At 39.7% G+C, this 22,689-nt stretch overlaps 1 protein-coding gene across 1 annotated transcript in view; it reads right to left on the bottom strand.

Annotated features, from left to right (window-relative positions):
- The window catches only part of NINL (ninein like), a 194,644-nt gene that overhangs the window by 16,266 nt on the left and 155,689 nt on the right, over positions 1 to 22,689 (bottom strand). The window contains exons 17-18 of the mRNA XM_077778947.1: positions 17,924 to 18,028; positions 16,751 to 16,820 (exon numbers count right to left, since the gene is read on the bottom strand). Of these exons, the coding sequence (XP_077635073.1) occupies positions 16,751 to 16,820; positions 17,924 to 18,028 (175 nt within the window). The remainder of the gene's footprint in view (positions 1 to 16,750; positions 16,821 to 17,923; positions 18,029 to 22,689) is intronic.

The following is a 22,689-nucleotide window of genomic DNA, read 5'->3' as shown; positions in this document are numbered from 1 at the left end:
AAGTCGGACGCTTAACTGACTAAGCCACCCAGGCGCCCCTGAATGCCTCTTTGTGACACTCCCTCCCAGCCCCATGGAGAGGAGCTCCCAGATGATTCCAGCCCTGGCTTCTGGGTCACCACAGCTGTCCACTCTCCAACCCCAGGAACGTGGAGAAGAGGCAGGCCATCTGCCCCATACCCTGTCTGAATCCCTGACCCACAGGTTCCGTGAGCACAATAAAGTGGCTGTCTTCTGCCACCAGAACAGCATTGATAGTTCAATACCCTCAGCTGGGTCCTAGTTCCAAAAAATTTACAATCTAAGATAATTTTGAATAATTATAGAAAAATGTAAATATGGCCTGAATATTGGACAGCATTAGGTAATTACGATTAAGTTTCTCAGGTGTTACAGCAGTACTGTGGTTAGGTAGAAGATGCATTCATTTTTAGAAGATGCTTGTGAAATATTTAGGAGCAGAGTATCACTATATCTGTCACTTACTTTCAAATGGCTTGAAAACACACACACATACACAGTACAGAGAGATACAAAGAAAGGTATAAACAAAAAATAGAGCACATACTGTATTGTAAAAAACTGTCAAATTAAGGGGGTACCTAGATGGCTTAGTCGGTTAAGCCTCTGACTTCGGCTCAGGTCATGATGTCATGGTCCATGATTTTTAGCCCTGCATTGGGCTCTATGTTAACAGCTCAGGGCCTGGAGCCTAGTTTGGATTCTGTGTCTCCCTCTCTCTCTGCCCCTCCCTTGCTTGCACTCTCTCTCTCTCAAAATAATAAATAAGCATTAAAAATTTTTTTAAAAAACTGTCAAATTAAGGTTGTGGTATGTGATCAGTATATATTATGCCAACTTTTCTATGCAGTTAGTTTTTCATACTAAAAAGCTGAGGGAAAGAAAACAAATAGATACTTATAACCCATCTGTAAGCATGTCCTAGAAATAAGCCCAAAAGACGAAGGGAGACCCAGGAAAGTTCCAGGTGGGTCCTTTTACAAGAAGCTGGTCTGCAGGCAAGTGAAGTCAAAAGTTTTCATCTTACATAAATCTAGGAATTACCCAACTGATGGAGAAGGCCCAAGCAAGGTCACCACACACTCATTGCAGATACACTCAAAGCTGGGAGCCCAGACAACCCACCCCACAGCAGAACCAGTCTGTGGCTACATGTGGGCAAAAGTGCTGCCAAGAGAGAGGAGCTATGGGACTTAACTCAAGGATGGCACAGGCTTAAGAGGCCAAGCATGGCAACCCACCCCTCCAGAACTAATGAGTGAGTTCAGCAAGGTGGCAGGAGGCAAGATCGACAGATGAAAACTCACTGAATTTCTGTGTCCTAACATTGAGCATACACAAACCCAAATTAAAAACATATAAACTCCTGAAACCAATATTGTACTGTATGTAAACTAACTAGAATTTAAATAAAAATCAATCAGGCAAATAAAAATCAATCAGGCTGCCAGTCAACAAGGCGGAGACCTGAAGTCCCCTCGTCCTTCAAACACAGGAGTGTTGAGGTCAGAAGACTTGGAATTCCAAGAGTCTGGGCTGCAGAGTGACAGAGACGTTTCCAGGGTCGATGGGGACAACTTGGCTGGCCATAGGTGCATGATTGTGAACTGGGAGAGATAAAACAGACAGGGTAGGAAGGGAGGGGAGCGATTCCCTTCTACAGAGAGACAAAGGAAGAGAAAGAGAGGCTGTGGAAGTGTGGGATTGTATTTGGACAAGAGAAAAACTATGGATTGGGGAATGGAAAAAATAAAGATACATCCAATTTCTAACTGTGGGGCTTTCTCTGGATTGGGGCCGGCTTCCATGTTCGCATGCCTGGGGACAAGGGGAACCAGCTCTGGGCTGGATAACTAGCTCAGAGGCAAAGCTTGCAGTGGGGAGTCTCCTCTTGAGTGCTGTGGGAAGAGGGCAAAGAGCCATTCCAAGGACAGAAGACCTTATTTGCGCCCACCCGCCAGAGGCCCTTTGTTGGCTGGCTAAGCAGAGTGGCACTACCCTGGAACCGGGGCATGTGGAGTGGGATCTTTAAGATAGAGTGTTTGAATCCCAGCCAAAGGCATGGGAGACTGTGGAGTGGAAAAATCCAGCCCACTTGGGCCCACACAGCACTGTGAGGATGGCCTAAATAGAGTGATTTGGGACACCCAGTAAAGAAAGGAGAGACTGGGGTGTTGCCATTTTTCTCCCCATCACCAACAAGGTGGGACTTCAGGGAACTGACAAGGGGCCACAGTGGAGGCCGACTCACCTACAGCAAACCAGGCCCCTCCACGCCTGGTAACTGTGTATCTACTGGGGCCAGATTGACACTGACCAACCACACAGCTCCTCTTCCAGATCAGTGCAGCCACCAGTTCCAAGGCACCCAGCAGTTTTGCATTTTGTGATTTAATTCTTTGTCAGTTCTTATATGTACATATAGATTTTTTTCTTCCTTTTCTTCCTCTTACTTCTTCCCTTCTCTAGTCTGGTTATTCTGGTTGTTGGATTAGTTAGGCAGACATATTAATGTATTATTTTTACAACTCTTCTGTATCTCCTTCTTCTTTATTTTCTTCCCTCTTTCTGGATTAAGCCATATAGTTTCTCTGCCTGGTCAATTTTCTTCTCTTTTCTTTTTCCCCATCCCTGTCATTTCTCTCTTTGCATGAGATATGCAAAGATTCCACCATAACCCCCCTTTTTAAATATTTTTTTCCAGGGTTACTTCAATGAACAAATCAAAGCACACCTGGTAGAAAGTCCAAACCACCACTATGAGTTGGGAGATAAGGCAATCAGAGTCACAACAGACAGCCCATAACACACTCCAAAAACACCTCCTGAAGGGCCAGGCCCTAGACAGTATATGACCTCTTTTTAATATAGTAGTGCTTGGACACATAACAAGCTATTAAAATACATAAGGGGCAGAAAACTAGCCAAAATGACAAAATGGAAGAAATCTCCTCAAAATAAATTCCAGGAGAAATGACAGCTAGAGAATTGCTCAAAACAGATATAAACAATATATCTGATCAAGAAATTAGAATAATGGTCATAATATTAACTGCTGGGCTTGAAAAAAGCATACAAGACAGCAGAGAATCTACTGCTGCAAAGATCAAGGAACTAAAAAAATAGTCACAACCAATTAAATTCTGTAAATGAGGTGCAAAATAAACTAGATGCAGTGACAGCAAGGATTGAAGAAGCAGAGGGGTGAATAAGTAAAACAGAAGAAAAAATTATGCAAAATGATGAAGCCAAGAAAAAGAGAGATAAGAAAATGCTAAGATCACAAAGGGAGAATTAGAGAACTAAATGATTCAATGAAACGTAGTAATATCCATATGATAGAGGAGTTCCAGAAGAAGAAGAAAGGGGAGAGAGAGGTACAAGGTTTACTTGAACAAATTATAGCTGAGAACTTCCCTAATCTGGGGAAGGAGACAGACATCCAGATCCAGGAGGCACAGAGAACTTCTTTCAGACATAACAGAAATCAATCTTCTCCATGACATATCATAGTGAAACTGGTAAAATACAAAGATAAAGAGAGAATTCTGAAAGCAGCTAGGGACAAACGGTACTTAAACTACAAGAGAAAGGGTAGTAGCAGACATGTCCACTGAAACTTAGCACGCCAGAAGGAAGTGGCAGGAAATGTTCAAAGTGCTAAACAGGAAAAATATGCAGTCAAGAATCGTTTATCTAGCAAGGCTGTCATTCAGAAGAGGAGAGATAAAGGCTTTCCCAGACAAACAAAAATGGAAGGAGTTCATCACCACTAAACCAACCCTGCAAGAGATCGTAAGGGGGACTCTTGTGAGTGGAATGTTGCAAAGACTACAGAGGACCAGAGATATCACCACAAGCATGAGACATACAGATAAAACAATGACACTAAATCCATATCTTTCACTAATAACACTGAATGTAAATGGACTAAATGCTCCAATAGAAAGACACTGGGTATCAGAATGGATTAAAAAACAAGATCCATCCACATGCTGTCTACAAGAGACCCATTTTAGACCTGAGGACCCCTTCAGATTGAAAGTGAGGGGATGGAGAACCATCTATCATGCTACTGGAAGTAAGTAGCCATACTTCAATCAGACAAACTTGACTTTAAACTAAAAGCTGTAACTAGAAATGAAGAAGGGCATTATATAATAATTACGGGGTCTATCCATCAAGAAGAGCTAACAATTATAAATGTTTATGAACCAAATACGGAAGCACCCAAATGTATAAAACAATTAATCACAAACATAAGCAACCTTATTGATAAGAATGTGGTACTTGCAGATGACTCTGATACTCCACTTACAACAATGGACAGATCATCTAGGCAGAAATCGATAAAGAAATAATGGTCCTGAATGATACACTGGACCAGATGGACATGACAAATATATTCAGAACTTTTTGTCCAAAAGCAATAGAATACACATTCTTCTTGAGTGTACATGGAACATTCTCCAAGACAGATCACATACTGAGTAACAATATACCCCTCAGTAAATATAAGAAGATTGGGATCATACCATGCATATTTCTAGATCACAATGTTAAGAAACATGAAACCAACCACAAGAAAGAATTTGGAAAACTTCCAAATGCATGGAGGTTAAGAGCATCTTAACTAAATAATTAACAGGTCAACCAGGAAATTAAAGAAATTTTCTAAAAAGGAAGCAAATGAAAATGAAAACATGACAGTCCAAACTCTTTGGGATGCAGCAAAGGCAGTCCTAAGAGGAAAATACACTGCAATTCAGGCCTACCTCAAGAAACAAGAAAAATCCCAAATACAAAATCTAACAGCATACCTAAAGGAACTAGAAGTAGAACAGCAAAGAAACCCCAAGGTCAGCAGAAGAAGAGAAATAATAAATATAGAATCCAAAGAAACCAAACAAACAGTAGAACAGATCAATGAAACTAAGCTGTTTTTTTTTTGAAAAAATAAACAAAATTTATAAATCCCTAGCCAGACTTCTCAAAAAGAAAAGAGGACCCAAATAGATAAAATCACAAATGGAAAAAGACAGATCACACCCAACACCACAGAAATACAGTTATTAGAGAATACTATGAAAAATTGTATGCTNAGGAACTAGAAGTAGAACAGCAAAGAAACCCCAAGGTCAGCAGAAGAAGAGAAATAATAAATATAGAATCCAAAGAAACCAAACAAACAGTAGAACAGATCAATGAAACTAAGCTGTTTTTTTTTTGAAAAAATAAACAAAATTTATAAATCCCTAGCCAGACTTCTCAAAAAGAAAAGAGGACCCAAATAGATAAAATCACAAATGGAAAAAGACAGATCACACCCAACACCACAGAAATACAGTTATTAGAGAATACTATGAAAAATTGTATGCTAACAAACTGGACAACCTGAAAGAAATGGACAAATTCCTAGACACCCACACACTACAAAAATTCAAATGGGAAGACATAGAAAATTTGAACAGACCCATAACCAGTGAAGAAATTGAATCAGTTAATAAAAATCTTCCAACAATAAGGGTCCTGGGCCAGACTGCTTCCCTGAGGAATTCTACTAGACATTTNTGACTAAGCCACCCAGGCGCCCCAATACTTATTCTTCTTAAGCCATTCCAAAAATACAGAAACGAAAAGAAAGCTTCCATACTCATTCCGTGAAGCCAGTGTTATTTTGATTCCCAAACCAGAGAACCCCATAAAAAAGGAGAGAATTACAAGCCAATATCCCTGATGAACATGGATGCAAAAATTCTCAACAAGATAATAGCAAATTAAATTCAACAGTATGTTAAAAGAATTATTCACCATGATCAAGTGGGATTCATTTCTGGGCTGCAGGGCTTCTTCAATATTTGCAAATCAATCAATGTGATACATCACAATAATAGAAGAAAAGGATAAGAACCATATGATCCTGCCAATAGATGCAGAAAAAGCACCTGACAAAATACGCATCGTTTCTTAATAAAAATTCTCAAGAAAGTCAGGATAGAAGGAACATACCCTAAAATCATAAAAGCCATACATATGATAAGCCCACAGCTAATATCATCCTCAATGGGGAAAAACTGAGAACTTTCCCCCTCAGATCAGGAGCATGACAGGGATGTCCACTCTCACTAGTGTTGTTGAACATAGTGTCGGAAGTCCTAACTTCAGCAATCAGACAACAAAATGAAATAAAAGGCATCCATATTGGCAAAGAAGGAATCAAACTTTCACTTTCACAGATGATATTATACTCTACATGGAAAACCTGAAAGACTCCACCAAAAAACTACTAGAATGACACATGAACTTAGCAAAGTCACAGGATACAAAAAATCAATGTACAGAAATCAGATGCATTTCTATACACCAATAATGAAGCAACAGAAAGAGAAATCAAGAAATTGATCCCATTTACAACTGTACTAAGAACCATAAAATACCTAAGAATAAACCTAACCAAAGATGTAAAAGATCTGTATGATGAAAACTATAGAAAACTTATGAAAGAAATTGAAGATACAAAGAAATGGAAAAACAAATATTGTTAAAATATCAATACGACCCAAAGCAATCTACACATTCAATGCAATTCCAATCAAAATTATACCAGCATTCTTCTCAAAGTTAGAACAAACAATCCTAAAATCTGTAGGGAACCACAAAACTTTTTTACATCATACACAAAAATAAACTCAAAATGGATGAAAGATCTAAATGTGAGATAGGAAACCATTAGAACTCTAGAGGAGAAAACAGGCAACAACCTCTTTGACCTCAGTCGTGGCAGTTTCTTGCTCGACACATCTCCAAAGGCAAGGGAAATAAAAGCAAAAATGAACTACTGGGACTTCATCAAGATAAAAAGCTTCTGCATTGCAAAGTAAATAACCAACAAAACTAAAAGGCAACTGACAGAATGGGAGAGGATATTTGCAAATGACATATCTAATAAAGGCTTAGTACCCAAAATCTATAAAGAACTTCCCAAACTCAATACCTAAACCACAAATAATCTAGTGATGAAATGTGCAAAAGGCATGAATAGACACTTTTCCAAAGAAGACATCCAGATTCTGGTCAACAGACACATGAAACGATGTTCAACATCACTCACCATCAGGGAAATACAAATCAAAACCATACTGAGATATCACCTCACACCACAGTGGCTAAAATTAACAGTTCAGGAAACAACAGACGTTGGTGAGGATGTGGAGAAACGGGAACCCTCTTGTACTGTTGGCGGGAATGCAACCTGATGCAGGTACTCTGAAAAACAGTGTAGTGGTTCCTCAGAAAATTAGCAATATAGGGGCACCTGGGTGTTTCAGTCAGTTCAACATCCGACTTCGGCTCAGGTCATAATCTCATGCCCTCTGAGTTCAAGTCCTGCATCAGGCTCTGTGCTGATAGCTCAGAGACGGGTGCCTGCTTTGGTTTCTGTGTCTCCATCTCTGTCCCTCCTCTGCTCATTCTCTCTGTGTCTCTCTCCCCCTCCCTCACTCACTCTCCAAAGTAAAAAAAATTTAAAAATATTAAAAATAAATTAAAAATTGAACTACCCTACAACCCAGTAATATCACTACTAGGAATTTATCCAAAGGATACAGGAGTGCTGATTCACAGGAATACATGTACTCCATTTTTAGAGCAGCACTTTCGACAATAGCCAAATTATGGAAAGAGCCCAAATGTCCATCAACTGATGAACGGATAAAGAAGATGTGGTTTATACAATGGAATACTACTTGGCAATGAGAAAGAATGAAATCCTGCCATCTGCAACAACATGGATGGAAATGGAGGGTATTATTCTAAGTGAAATAAGTCCATCAGAGAAAGACAGATATCATGTTTCATGTTTTCCACTTATATGTGGAACTTGAGAAACTTACCAGAAGACCATGTGAGAAGGGAAAGGGAAAAAACATTTTCAAACTATGAAATACTCTTAAATACAGAGAACAAACTGAGGGTTGATGGGGGGAGGGGGCGGGAGAGAGGAGAAAATGGGTGATGGGCACTGAGGGATTTGTTAGGATGAGCACTGGGTGTTGTATGTAAGTGTATGTAAGTATGTAAGTGATAAATCATGGGAATCTATCCCCAAAACCAAGAGCACACATTGTATGTTAGCTAAGTTGACAATAACTTATATAAATAAATAAATAAATATCAATTGATCAATCAAGAACAATAAAAAAATAGAAACATAATACTAGTTCCAGTCTCTGGTCTGACAAGAGCTCTATCTTCTCTATAAGAAAAAGGCTGAGTAAATTCAAATCAACAACTCCTCTTAGAATCCATCAGAGAACTGCAGTCGTAGGGCAAACCAGTAACTAATAACTAATAACTAGAGAGACAGACTAATGGTTCACAGCTTACCAGAAAGGGGACTAGTAAGGACAAATGCTGGAGGCCACATCTGGATAGCTGGTGAGTTAAAAAGTCATGGTCTCAGGGGAGCCCTCAACTTTCCTGAGACATACTAGGTTCTTGACCTAACAACAGAGAGAATCTCCTCAGCCTTCTAGCAAGTGGGAGTAAAGTAATGGCTATCGACTGAACTGTGTCACCTCCAAATTCCTATGTTGAGGCTCCTAAACCCCCACTGTGACTGTATCTGGAGATAAAGCTTTCAGGAGGAAATTAATTAAGGTTAAATGAGCTCATATGGGTGGGTCCCTAATCTGACAAGACTGTGACCTTTTAAGAAGTAGAGCACTGTCTTTCTCCCTCTGAGTGCCCATGCAGAAGAAAGGCCATGTGAGGACACAGTGAGAAGGCAGCTGTCTGCAAGCCAGGTATAGGGCTCTCACCAGCACCCAAATCAGCCAGTACCTTGTCCTGGACTTCTAACCTCCAAAGCTATGAGACGATAAATTATTACTGCTTAAGTGCTCCAGCCTATGGCAACCTGCTTCAGATTCTGTGTCTCCCTTCCTCTCTGTCCCTCCCCTACTCACACCTGTCTCTCTCTCACTCAAAAATAAACAAACATTAAAAAAAAAAAAAAGGTTTAAAAGGGGAGTGTTGGAGTGCCTGGGTGGCTTAGTCAGTTAAGTGTCAGACTTTGGCTCAGGTCATGATCTCACTGTACATGAGTTTGAGCCTTGTATCAGGCTCTGTGCTGACAGCTCAGAGCCTAAAGCCATATTTGGATTCTGTGTCTCCTTCTCTCTCTGCCTCTCCCCAACTTCTCTCTCTGCCCTCTCTCAAAAATGAATAAACATTAAAAAAATTTTTTTTAATTAAAAACATTTTTAAAAATTAAAAAAAAAATAAAAGGTGAGTGTTCAACTGTGGGACATCAACACCACAGACTAATATTCAGCAATAAAAAGAAGCTAACTACTGTACAGGCAATGCTTAGATGAATCTCCAGGGAATTGTGATGTGCGAGAAAAGTCACTCTCAAAGGTTACATTCTGTGTGATTCTTTTTTTTAAAAAATTTTTTATGTTTATTTATTTTTGGGACAGAAACAGAACATGAGTCGGGGATGGGCAGAGAGAGAGAGGGAGACATAGAATCCGAAGCAGGCTCCAAGCTCTGAGCTGTCAGCACAGAGCCCGATGCGGGACTCAAACCCATGAACCGTGAGATCATGACCTGGGCCAAAGTCAGACGCTCAACTGACTGAGCAACCCAGGCACCTCTGTGTGATTCTTTTTAAATAACATTTGAGATGATACTTTCAGAAATCAAGGACTGATGAGTACTTGTCAGGGGTTGGGGCTGGAGGCTGGAGGTAGGTAGGTATGGTTGTAAAAGAACAACATGAAGGATCCTTGAGGAGTTGAAACTGTTCAGTTCAGTATCTTGACTGTGGTGGTGGATACACAAACCCACAGAGGCAATAAAATCTTATGGAACTCAATACACACACTCCCCTGCACAGATACACACAGACACATACATACACACATACAGACAGACAGACACCAATACAAACATACATACACAGACACACAGAGACACACACGAGTACACAAGTAAAACGGGAAATGTGAATAAGGCCCATGGATTGTATCAACATCAATAGCTTGATTATGATATTTGTTATAGTCTAATTTCTTCCACCCAAAATTCATATGTTGAAGTTCATACTCTCAATACCTCAGAATGTGACTGTATTTAGAGACAAGGTCTTTAAAGAGGTGGTTAAGGGAAAATGAGATGCTGTGAGTGGATTCTAATCTGACAGTGTCCTATTAAGAAATTAGGATACCAGCATGTAAGAGGGAAGACCATGTGAGAACACAGGAAGAAGATAGCCATCTACAAGAGAGGTTTCATGAAATTAACCCACCAACCCTTTGCTCTTAGACTGCCAACCTTGAGAATTGTAAGGAAATATATATATATATTTTAAATTTTTAATGTTTTATTTATTTCTGAGATAGAGAGAGACAGCGTGAGCATGGGAGGGTCAGAGAGACAGGGAGACACAGAACTTGAAACAGTCTCCAAGTTCTGAGCTAGCTGTCAGCACAGAGCCCGATGTGGGGCTCGAACCCACAAACCGTGAGATCATGACCCGAGCCAAAGTCAGACACTTAACCGACTGAGCCACCCAGGCGCCCCAGGAAATATATTTTTAAAAAAATTTTTTAATGTTTTTATTTATTTCTGAGAGAGAGAGAGAGACAGTGTGAGCAGGGGAGGGTCAAATAGAGAGGGAGACACAGAATCTGAAATAGGCTCCAGGCTCTGAGCTAGTTGTCAGCACAGAGCCCGATGCGGGGCTCAAACCGAGGAACTGTGAGATCATGACCTGAGCCAAAGTCATACGTTCAACCGACTGAGCCACTCAGGCACCCCAGGAAATATATTTCTGTTGTGTAAGCCATTCAGTCTCTGGTGTTTTGTTATGGCAGCCCTAGCAGACTAATAAAGATATTATACTATAGTTTTATAAAATGTTACCAGGGGAAGATTCAAAACCTTTGGGATGCAGCAAAAGCAGCCATAAGAGGGAAGTTTATAGGGACACAGGCCTACTTCAAGAAGGAAGAAAAATCTCAAATACACAACCTAACCTTACAACTAAAGGAGCTAGAAAAAGAAAAACATACAGAACCCAAAACCAATAGAAGGAAATAATAAAGATTAGAGCAGAAATAAATTATATAGAAACTAAAAAAACAAAACAAAGCCAAAAGCAGAGAGATCGATGAAACCAGGAGGTAGATCTTTGAAAAATTAACAAAATTGATAATCCCCTAAACAGACTAATCAAAACTAAAAGAGAAAGGACTCAAATATTTAAAAAAATCACAGAAAGGAGAGGAGAAAAACCAACACCACAGAAATACAAACTATGAAAAATTACATGCCAACAAATTGGACAACCTGGAAGAAATGGATAAATTCCTAGAAACATACAGCCTACTAAAGCTGAAAAAAGAAAAAGAAAATTTGAACAGACCGATAACCACTAAGGAAATTGAATCAGTAATCAAAATTCTCCCAACAAACAAAAGCCCAGGATCAGATGGCTTCACAGGCAAATTCTACCAAATATTTATTTTTCTAAGTTTATTTATTTATTTTGAGAAACAGGGAGAGAGAGAGAGAGAATGAGCAGGGGAGAGTCAGAAAGAGAGAGGGAGAGAGAATCTGAGGCAGGTTCCGTACTGTCAGCTCAGAGCCTGATGTGGGGCTTGAACTCATGAACTGCAAGGTCATGACCTGAGCCAAAACCAAGAGTCATATGTTTAACCCACTGAGCCACCCTGGTGCCCCAATTCTACTGAACATTTAAAGAATAGTTAATACCTATTCTTCTCAAACTATTCAAAAAACTAGAAAAGGGAGGGAAACTTCCAAATTCATTCTGTGTGGTTAGCATTACCCTGATACCAAAACCAAAGACTCCACCAAAAAAGAGAAATACAGGCTTATTTCTCTGATGAACATGGATGTAAAAATTCTCAACAAAATGCTAGCAAAACAAATCCAACAATACATTAAAAGAATAAACCACCATGATCAAGTGGGGTTTATTCCTGGGTTGCAGGGCTGGTTCAATATTTGCAAATTTGCAAATTAATGCAAATGCGGCACATTGCATTAATAAAAGAAAGGGTAAGAACCATATGATCATTACAATAGGTGCAGAAAAAGCATTTGATAAAGTACAACATCCATTCATGATAAAAATCCTCAACACAGTAGGTTTAGAGGAAATATACCTCAACATGATAAAGGCCATATATGAAAAATCCAGAGCTAGCATCATTCAATGGGATTTGAAAACTGAGAGCTTCTCCTCTCTGGTCAGGAATAAGACAGGAATGTCCATTTACACTACTTTTATTCCACATAGTACTAGAAGTCCTAGTCATAGCAATCAGACAACAAAAAGAAATAAAAAGAATCCAAATTGGCAAGGAAGAGGTGAAAGTTTCACCATACGCAGATGACATGATACTATACAGAGAAACCCTGAAAGACTCCACCAAAAAAACCTGCTAGAATCGATAAAAGAATTCTATAAAGTTACAGGATACAAAATCAATGCACAGAAATCTGTTTTTTATACATCAATAGTGAAGGAGCAGAAAGAAATTAAGGAATCAATCCCATTTATAATTATACAAAGAAAATAAGATATCTAGGAATAAACCTAACCAAAGAGCTGAAAGACTATAAAATAAAACACTGATGAAAGAAACTGAAAATGACACAAAGAAGTGGAAAGACTTCCATGCGCATGAGTTAGAAGAACAAATATTGCTAAAATGTCTATACTACCAAAAGCAATCTACCCATTTAATACAATTCCTTTCCAAATACCAACAGCATTTTTCGCAGAACTAGAATAAGCAAGTCTAAAATTTGTATGGAACCACAGAAAGTCCCAGGATAGCCAAAGCAATCCTGAAAAAGAAAAGAAAAGCTGCATGCATCACAATCCTGGACTTTAAGTTATATTACAAAGCTGTAGTAATCAAAACAGTTTGGTACTGTCACAAAAATAGACACAATGATCTATAGAACACAATAGAAAACCCAGAAATGAACCATAACTATATGGTCAATTAATCTTCAACAAAGCAGGAAAGATTATCCATTGGGAAAGAGACAGTCTCTTCAACAAAAGGTGCTGGGAAAACAGGACAGCGACATGCAGAAGAATGAAACTGAACTACTTTCTTTCAGCATACAACAAATTATACTGAAAATGGATTAATGACCTAAATGTGAGACCTGAAACCAGAAAGATCCTAGAAGACAGCATAGACAGTAATGTCTCTGAGATCAGTCACAGCAACTTCTTTCTAAATATGCCTCCTGAGGCAAGGGAAACAAAAGCCAAAATAAACTATTGGGATTTCATCAAAGTAAAAAGCTTCTATAGAATGAAGGAACCAATCAACAAAATAAAGGCAGCCTATGGAATGGGAGAAGATATTGCAAATGAAATATCCAATAAAAGGTTAGTATCCAAAATCTATAAAGAACTTATCAAACTCAACACCCAAAAAACCAATAATTCAATTTAAAAAATGGGAAGACCAGTGAATAGACCATTTTCCAAAGAAGACATCCAGATGGCCGACAGACACAAGAAAAGAGGATTAACATCACTCATTACCAGGGAAATACAAATCAAAACTACAATGAGATATCACCTCACACCTGTCAGAATGGCTAAAATCATAACACAAGAAACAACAGGCATTGGCGAGGATGTGGAGAAAGTGGAGAGCTCTTGTACTGTTGGTGGGAATGCAAACTGGTGCAGCCAGTCTGAAGAAGAGTATTGCAGTTCTTCAGAAAGTTAAAAATAGAACTACCCTATAATCCAGCAGTCACACTACTAGACATTTATCCACAGAAAACTAATTCAATGGCATACATACTAAAAATACTAATTCAACAGTATATATACACTCCAATGTTTATGGCAGCATTATCTACAATAGCCACATTATGGAACTAGCTTAAGTGTCAGTAACTGATGAGTGGATAAAGAGGATGTGGAGTGTATGTATGTAAGTACACATACACACACACACACACACACACACACACACACACCGGAATATTATTCAGCCATAAAAAAGAATAAAATCTTTCCATTTTATTTTTTATTATGACTCAGATGGGGCTAGAGAGTATAATGCTAAACGAAATAAACTGTAGAAAAGCAAATACCATATGATTTCACTCATGTGCAATTTAAGAAACAAAACAAAGAAGGGGTGCCTGGGTGGCTCAGTTGGTTAATTGTCCTACTTTGGCTCAGGTCATGATCTCACAGTTCGTGGGTTCGAGCCCTGTGTTAGGCTCTGTGCCAATAGCCCAGAGCCTGGAGCCTGCTTCAGATTCGGTGTCCCCCCTCTTTCTAGCCCTCCCCCACTCACTGTCTCTGTCTCTCAAAAATAAATAAAACATTAAAAAAATTTAAGTAACAAAACAAAGGTGAATAGAGAAAAAAAGAGAGAGGCAAACTAAGAAAGAGACTCTTAACTATTGAGAACTGATGGTTACCAGAATGGAGGTGAGTGGGGGGATGGGTGAAACAGGCAATGGGGATTTAGGACTGCACTTATCATGATGAGCACTGGGTGCTGTATTTAAGTGATGAATCACTACATTGTAAACCTGAAACTAGTATTACACTGTATGTTAACTAAGTGAAATTTAAATAAAAACTTTTTAAAAAATGTTACCATTGGGGGAAACTGATCAAAGTGTATAAAGGATTTTGCTATATTTCTTATAACTATGTGAGTCTATAATTATCAATAATGGTATCAATTAAAAAAGAATTAAAAAAACCAAGAATGACACACCCCAGCTTGTGTGCTTTCTCCTTAATAATCCACCCAAATGCCAGTAAAGGAGACCAAGTAAGAAAAGCATCTGTGTTAAGGGAGCAGAAAGAGGACCAGTGTAGGGTCAGTGCTGAAACAGAGCAGGAAGGGCATTTATGCATGGGGTAAGGGAGATCAATCAACAGTAAGTAGATCTTCTGAGGATACAACCAGGATTCTCACTGTTGGAGATATAAGCTACAAATATGGAAAGGGAGAAATTAGGATCATCCTAAGATATTAGGTAGAAACTGCATATATGGGTTTGAATTTATGATTTTCAATAGAGAGAGATATATAAATAAATATTGTTCATGAACTATATGCAGATTCATTCATGAAACTCTAAGTACATACACACTCCCTAACTCTATCCACTAACTATGCCTGGAAGTAGTGATGTCCCAGGAGCAGTGGGCAATCTGGATGCTCAGGTCTTAGTATCCAAACACTATTCTACACTAATGGTCACCAGAAGCTCCCTGGGGGAGTAGCTGATCACAGAGCTCAGGCAAGAGAAGTATTAGATGAACCTGGAATATCCAAGGGTACCAGAAAGTAAAGAAGTGTTCAAAAAATGATCAACGTTCATCTGGAGAACCAGAAACCACTGTGAAGGGGCTCTCATTAGCAAAATCTGAGACAATTTGAGCACAAAAATAAATACTGATGGTAATGTATTATAACCCATTGAGTAAAACAGGAGCTTGGATAGTAATATGATGATGTAATGAATAAATAAGTGAACAGAAAAGAAAGCTCTTCCTTACACATTTAAAATACCAATAAGGGGCACCTGGGTGGCTCAGTCGGTTAAGTGTCCGACTTCGGCTCAGGTCATGATCTCTCCTGGTCCAAGGGGTTCGAGCTCTGTGCTGACAGCTCAGAGCTTGGAGCCTGTTTCAGATTCTGTGTCTCCCTCTCTCTCTGCACCTTCCCAGCTCATGCTCTGTCTTTCTCTGTCTCAAAAATAAATGTTAAAAAAATTTTTAAAAACCCAATAAATATAAAAGGAATGGTGGAATTAGTTACCACCTGGCCTTCATCAAAGCAAGAAATAAAATAAGGGTATAAGAGTTTGATAGGGAATATTATGTAAATTACATATTGTACATAATATTAAAGTATCTACCATACATGTTATGCTGAGTGAAATAAGTCAGGCAGAGAAAGACAGATACCATATGTTTTCACTTATAAGTGGATCAGGAGAAACTTAAGAAGACCATGGGGGAGGAGAAAGGGAAAAAATAGTTGGGGAGAGGGAGGGAGGCAAACCATGAGAAATTCTTGAATACTGTGAACAAACTGAGGGCTGATGGGGGTCGGGGGAGGGGAAGGAGGGTGATGGACATGGAGGAGGGCACTTGTTGGATGAACACTGGGTGTTATATGGAAACCAACTTGACAATAAACTATGAAAGAAAAAAAAAGTATCTACCATACAACACTCACCACTACAAATGGAAAGGTAACCTTACTGTGGAGAAGCCTGGCCAATACCACCTAACTAGTAATGGAACAAATTATGCCAACGAGACCTAATCTAAATCTAATCACAAGGGAACATCAGACAACCAAACGGAATTATTTCCTATCAAATATCTGTTTGTAATCTGCAAAAGCACCCCAGTCCTAAAATCCAAGGACCAACTGAAGGAGCCATGTGATTCTGAAGGTGCAAGGACAGCTGGCAAAGCTCAATGGGGCGGGGGCTCAGGCAGCACTTCTGCATCCACATTCATATCCTTGGAGCCAGGGAAGGGGCTGATGGCTTGGCAACTCACTCTCAGATCTTTCAGAAAAAAATTCTGTCCTTCCTTCCTGTAAGTTTGAAATTATCTCAAAATAATGAAAAAAGGAGAGTGGTGTTAAGCGTCATGCCCGAGTCAATACCTGACCTGTTTGTTGAGTTCTTCCATTTCAGAGCAGGCCTTTTCGTTGTCTCTCTTTAAAGCTTCAATTTCCTTCCTGTTAGAGAAGCAAAATTAACAATATCACTGACCAGCCAGTTTCTTTTTTCCCTGGCATTGGATTTGCAGCCACAAAACAGACCCTCACACTTGCTCTGTCACTGTTCTACACCACTGACGCTGCCCACCCAGTCAGGACTCTGACCATCGGAGCCAGAGGAACATTGCCAGTACCACAATAAGAGCAAACACCCTCCATGACATTCTTCAGTCACACACAATAATACCTCTTTAGCAAAACCTGTGACCATTCACACTAAGCAGCATAAATAGGACCAAAACAACCTTGTATCTGCTGGGGTCTGTTGGGAAATGGGTCCTGGCAGCAAATTAGAAAAACAACAGTTTCCAGAGGGGGAAAAACTTAGATTTCAGAAATGCTATCACATGATAGCAATCCGTTGTTGACCATCTGCTCTGGATAGCATATTTTAATCATGTTGAATTTCAGACTTAAAAAAAAAAAGTCAAACAAAAGTTGTGCTTGGATAAAACTAAGGTAGTGAAAGCAGAAAGCTACTGACAGGTACTCTGTGCTCTTCTCCCTCCACAAACACAGTTTCTCCTGCGTCAGTTCCCGCTCCTCTACCCCTTATTCTAATCCACTGAAATCCACAAAACGTGGAGAAGCCCAACCAAAATCATTAACAAAACATGAAAAAACAGATTCCAAAAGGGCCCCAGAAGCATCTCTTACTGCTAAAGAAATACTCACTCTCCTCCCACCCCCACTCTGTGGCATGATGTGGAGCAGCAACTTAGGGGTGGAAAGTGCTTATACAGACTTCAGAGAGAAGTGGCCCGAGCTAGAGCTGTCCACTGTGGTGCTGACTGTGCTGCCCCATGCACATGCTCCATCTCATACTTAGGAGCCCAGGCATGAAGATGGCTGTCAACATCTGGAACAGGATCTGAGCCCTCCCATACCTATCAGGGCTGGTAAGAGGTCAGCATTGCTTGCCTTTGTGGTTTTTCTGGAACTCTGGGTTGGTGTGTCAAAACTTCCCACTTTCCACAGCAGTACCTTCTAAGCTTATTGCCCAAAACACAAAGCATGTTGCAGACTGGAATCTAGGTAGAATGACTGAGCCAGGCCCTTACCTCTGTGCGTCATTTGTCTTTTCTGCAGCTTCAAGCTCTTGCTGAATCCTTCCCAGCTCATTTTTCAACAATGTATTTTCTTCAGAAAGCCTATCCAACTCTATTCTGCATGAAAAAAATGAAAAAAAGAAGGTGGGGACTCCAGGAGCTGGTCACCACATGCAGTCCACACGAGTCTGGTCTTGCAGCTGGAAGTCTTGGTGATCCTGCATCATCCCGGGTTAATGGCACAGGACACACTGTTCTTCTTTCTATGACCTGCTAACATGCCATGGTTTGCATCTCCTAAGCAATAAGCTACAGAAAATAAAGCTTTCTTACCTTCTAAAACAGTTACACAATCAACAACTCACTAATGTATTTAAGCACCTTGGTTCTGTTTAAGTTTATGGCTAATCTGTTACTGCATCTTATAACCACTAACTGAAATAGAAGTGTGCTCACAGTATGCTCACCACTGGCTGTGGGTCCTCAGGTTACGGCAAAGGATATTCATCCCCCACCAGAGAACTCTGGCACGGAGCTAAGGAACACAAGGAATCAGAAGACCAAAACACATTTTCCTCTTTAGGGAGAGCTCCCCTCATTGTACACTGAGGTCAAACACTAGGGAGGAGAAACTGGGAAGATGCCCACATCAGTGTATAGAGAGAGACCTGATACAAGGTGGATGCCTCAATGGAAAGAAATAAGCATGAACAGCTACTACATGAACCATGTCTGCCTGGAGCCACTTTTGCTTTCTGATAACATAGAGGTCTCCACTTATATAACACCACTGACATATGACAGATGAGCAATTTATTTACCAGTAAAAATCACAAAAGAGACAGCTTAAAACCCATGTGCTGCCCAAGATATTTATTCTTAATAGATAGTGGTCTGGTTGACATTTATTTCCCCCATAGGTCCCTATCTGGCATTAGCTTCTAATTTTTTTTTAGGCTAAAAATACTGGAAGCCACATGATCTTGTCATGTTCATTTTATGTTAATATGCTTATAATACCAAGCATAAGTGCCTTCTTCATAAGCATAAATATGACTTCATTTTATCTCATGAGAAACTAAAGAGAAAAATAAAGAAAGAGAAGTCACTGGAATTTTTAAAGCAGGAAAAGGTTTCAAGCAAGGGAGTGAAACAAATGAGGTCTGTGTTTGGAAAGTGCCATTCTGGCTCCAAAACAGAAAACAAATTGATTCAGTGGATGTATGTTGGGGGTGGGGGGAGGCGGTTCCCACTTAAAGCTTCCTGGACCGCAGATAAGCTGAAGGCTGTCCTATCCCATCCCCCTTACCACACCACGCAATTAGAGCAGTGTGAAGATGATCATATAATGGGTGATTGTCCTCACAGACGGTAATGGAAACCTCCAAGGGCCCTCTAACAAAACAAATACCTAGAAACTGAAATCCAGCTTTAAGTATTAAGCAATATAAAGATAGAGCTACCCTGAGGCCAATGCCTATGCCATCAGCAGCATGGACTCCTGCACTAAGCTAGTGCCCTAGAAAGAGGTTAAAGTGGCCCCAGATTAGCAGGCTCTCCTTTCTCAGCAAAAGCAATATCCACCCTTTCTACAGAAAGCACCCTCTGCTATGGCTCCTCAGATTCCCAGTGATTAACATCATGTAAACATGAGGACACAATCAAAGATCACCACAACATACGTGGAAAAAGCCGCCTCTGAAAAAAAAAAAAATAAAAAGCACCCAGAATGAGACAAGTGAGAAAAGATAAAAGATATGGAAGGGAAAAAGATGGAGGGAAAGTGAAAAGACCTAACATCATACATCTAATTGTAGGGCAAGAGAAAATCAATGTTTTAAAAATAATGGCTGGAAGAGGCACCTGGGTGGCTCAGTCAGTTGACTGTCTGACTCTTGATCTCAGCTCAGATCTTGATCTCAGGATCATAAATTCAAACCCTGCATTTGGCTTCATGTTGGATATGAAGTCCACTTAGAAAAATAATAATTAAATAATGGCTAGGAGTTTTTCATAAAACACAAATTCAGTGGGCACAATGTCTTTCTAAACAGGACAGGTAGAAAGAAAACCACACCTATAGCCAATCACCAACATAAATCCAAAAGACATGGACAAGAACTTTCTTAGTAGTTCTATTTGTGATAACCAAAAAGTAAACACTACTCAAATCCCCATCAACAAGTGAATGAGTAAATTGTGGTATATTCACACAACACTCCACAGCAACGAACCATATGAATAAGCTACAACTGTAGATCTTGGATCATCCAGATGGGTCCAATGTAATCACAGTGTCCTTAAACATGAAGGAAAGGGGCAGGAGAGTGGGTGTCAGAGTGATGTGATGTAAGGTGGACCTGACAGTCATTACTGTCTTTAAAGATGGAAGGGAGCCAGAAACAGGAATGCAAGCAGCCCACAGAAGCTACAAAGGTAAGAATAGTAATTCTCTTCTATAACCACTAGACAGGAAGGCAACCCTGCCAACATCTTAATTTTGGTCCAGTCATACCCATTTCCAACTTCTAAGCTCCAAAACTATAAAATAATAAATTATGTTGTTTTAAGTCACTAACTTTGGGGTAATTTGTTACAGCAGCCATAGGAAACTAATACACATAAACAGCAACAACTAAAAAGAGCAGACTACCTAATGTCAACAGTGGAATCTTGATGATATTGAATATGTTCAAAGGGCAGAGAACACGTCTTTAATCTAGATTTGTGTTCCCAGGAATACTATCTTTCAAAAATACTTAAACATCATAAAAGCCATCTATAAGAAGCCCTCAGCTAACATCATCTGCAATGGGGAAAAACTGAGAGCTTTCCCCCTGAGATCAGGAACACGACAGGGATGTCACTCTCAGACAACAAAAGGAAATAAAACACATCAGAATTGGCAAAGAGGAAGTCAAACTTTCACTCTTCACAGATGACATGATACTATACATAGAAAACAGGACAGACTCCACCAGAAGCCTACTAGAGCTGATCCAAGAATTCAGCAAAGTTGCAGGGTACAAAATCAACGTACAGAGATCGGTTGCATTTTTATACACCAACAATGAAGCAACAGAAAGAGAATCAAGAAACTGATCCCATTCACAATTGCACAAAAAACCCATAAAACACCTAGGAATAAACCTAACAAAAGATATAGGAGATCTGTATGATGAAAACTATAGAAAACTTATGAAGGAAATCAAAGAAGACACAAAGAAATGGAAAAACATTCCATGCTCACGAATAGGAAGAATAAATATAGTTAAAATGTCATTACTACCCAAAGCAATCTACACATTCAATGCAATACCAATCAAAATCGCACCAGCATACTTCTCAAAGCTAGAACAAACTATCCTAAAATTTGTATGGAACCACAAAAGACCCCGAACAACCAAAGTAATATTGAAGAAGAAAACCAAATAGGAAGCATCACTATCCAAGACTTTAGCCTCTACTACAAAGCTGTCATCATCAAGACAGTATGGTATTGGCACACAAACAGACACATAGGCCAATGGAATAGAATAGAGAATTCAGAATTGGACCCACAAATGTATGGCTAACTAATCTTTGACAAAGCAGGAAAGAGTGTCCAACGGAAAAAAAAAACAGCCTCTTTAATGGATGGTGTGAGAGACCTGGACAGCAACATGCAGAAGAATGAACTAGATCACTTTCTCATACCATACACAAAAATAAACTCAAAAATGGATAAAGGACCTGAATGTGAGACAGGAAACCATCAAAACCCTAGAGGAGAAAGCAGGAAACAACCTCCTTGACGTCCACGGCAGCGATTTCTTACTTGACACATCCCCAAAAGCAAGGGAATCAAGAGCAAAAATGAACTACTGGGACCTCATCAAGATTAAAAGCTTCTGCACGGCAAAGGAAACAATTAATAAAACTAATAGGCAACAGACGAAATGGGAAAAGATAGTTGCAAATGACATATCAGATAAAGGGCTAGTATCCAAAATCTATACGGAACTCATTAAACTCCACACTTGAAAAAAAAATAATCCAGTGAAGAAATGGGCAGAAGACATGATATCCTCCAAAGGGGACATCCAGATGGCCAACAGACACATGAAACAATGCTCAGCATCCCTCATCAGGGAAATACAAATGAAAACCACACTGAGATACCACCTCATGCCAGTCAGAGTGGCTAAAATGAACAAATCAGGAGACTCTAGACGCTGGCGAGGATGTGGAGAGGATGTGGAGTCCCTCCTACACTGTTGGTGGGAATGTAAACTGGTGCAACCCCTCTGGAAAATAGTATGGAGGTTCCTCAAGAAATTAGCAACAGAACTCCCCTATGACCCAGCAATAGCAATGCTAGGAATTTACCCAAGGGATACAGGAGTGCTGATGCATAGGAGCACATGTACCCTAATATTCATAGCAGCACTCTCAACAAAGGCCAAAACATGGAAAGAGCCTAAGTGTCCATCAACAGACAAATGGATCACGAAGATGTGGTTTATTTATACAATGGAATACTACATGATAATGAGAAAGAATGAAATCTGGCCATGTGTAGCAATGTGGATGGACCTTGAGGGTGTTATGCTTAGCAAAATAAGTCAGGCAGAGAAGGACAAATATCATATGTTTGCACGTATAGAAGGATTAGGAGGAACTTAACGGAGAACCATGGGGGAGAAGAATTGGGGAAATGGTGGGGGAAAGGGAGAGAGGCAAACCATGAGAGACTCTTGAATGCTGAGAACAAACTGAGGGCTGATGGGAGGTGGGGG

This window comes from Crocuta crocuta, unplaced genomic scaffold (assembly GCF_008692635.1).
Source record: "Crocuta crocuta isolate KB4526 unplaced genomic scaffold, BGI_CrCroc_1.0 scaffold470, whole genome shotgun sequence".
Lineage (NCBI taxonomy): Eukaryota > Metazoa > Chordata > Mammalia > Carnivora > Hyaenidae > Crocuta > Crocuta crocuta.
This window is presented reverse-complemented; position numbering and strand designations above follow the sequence as displayed.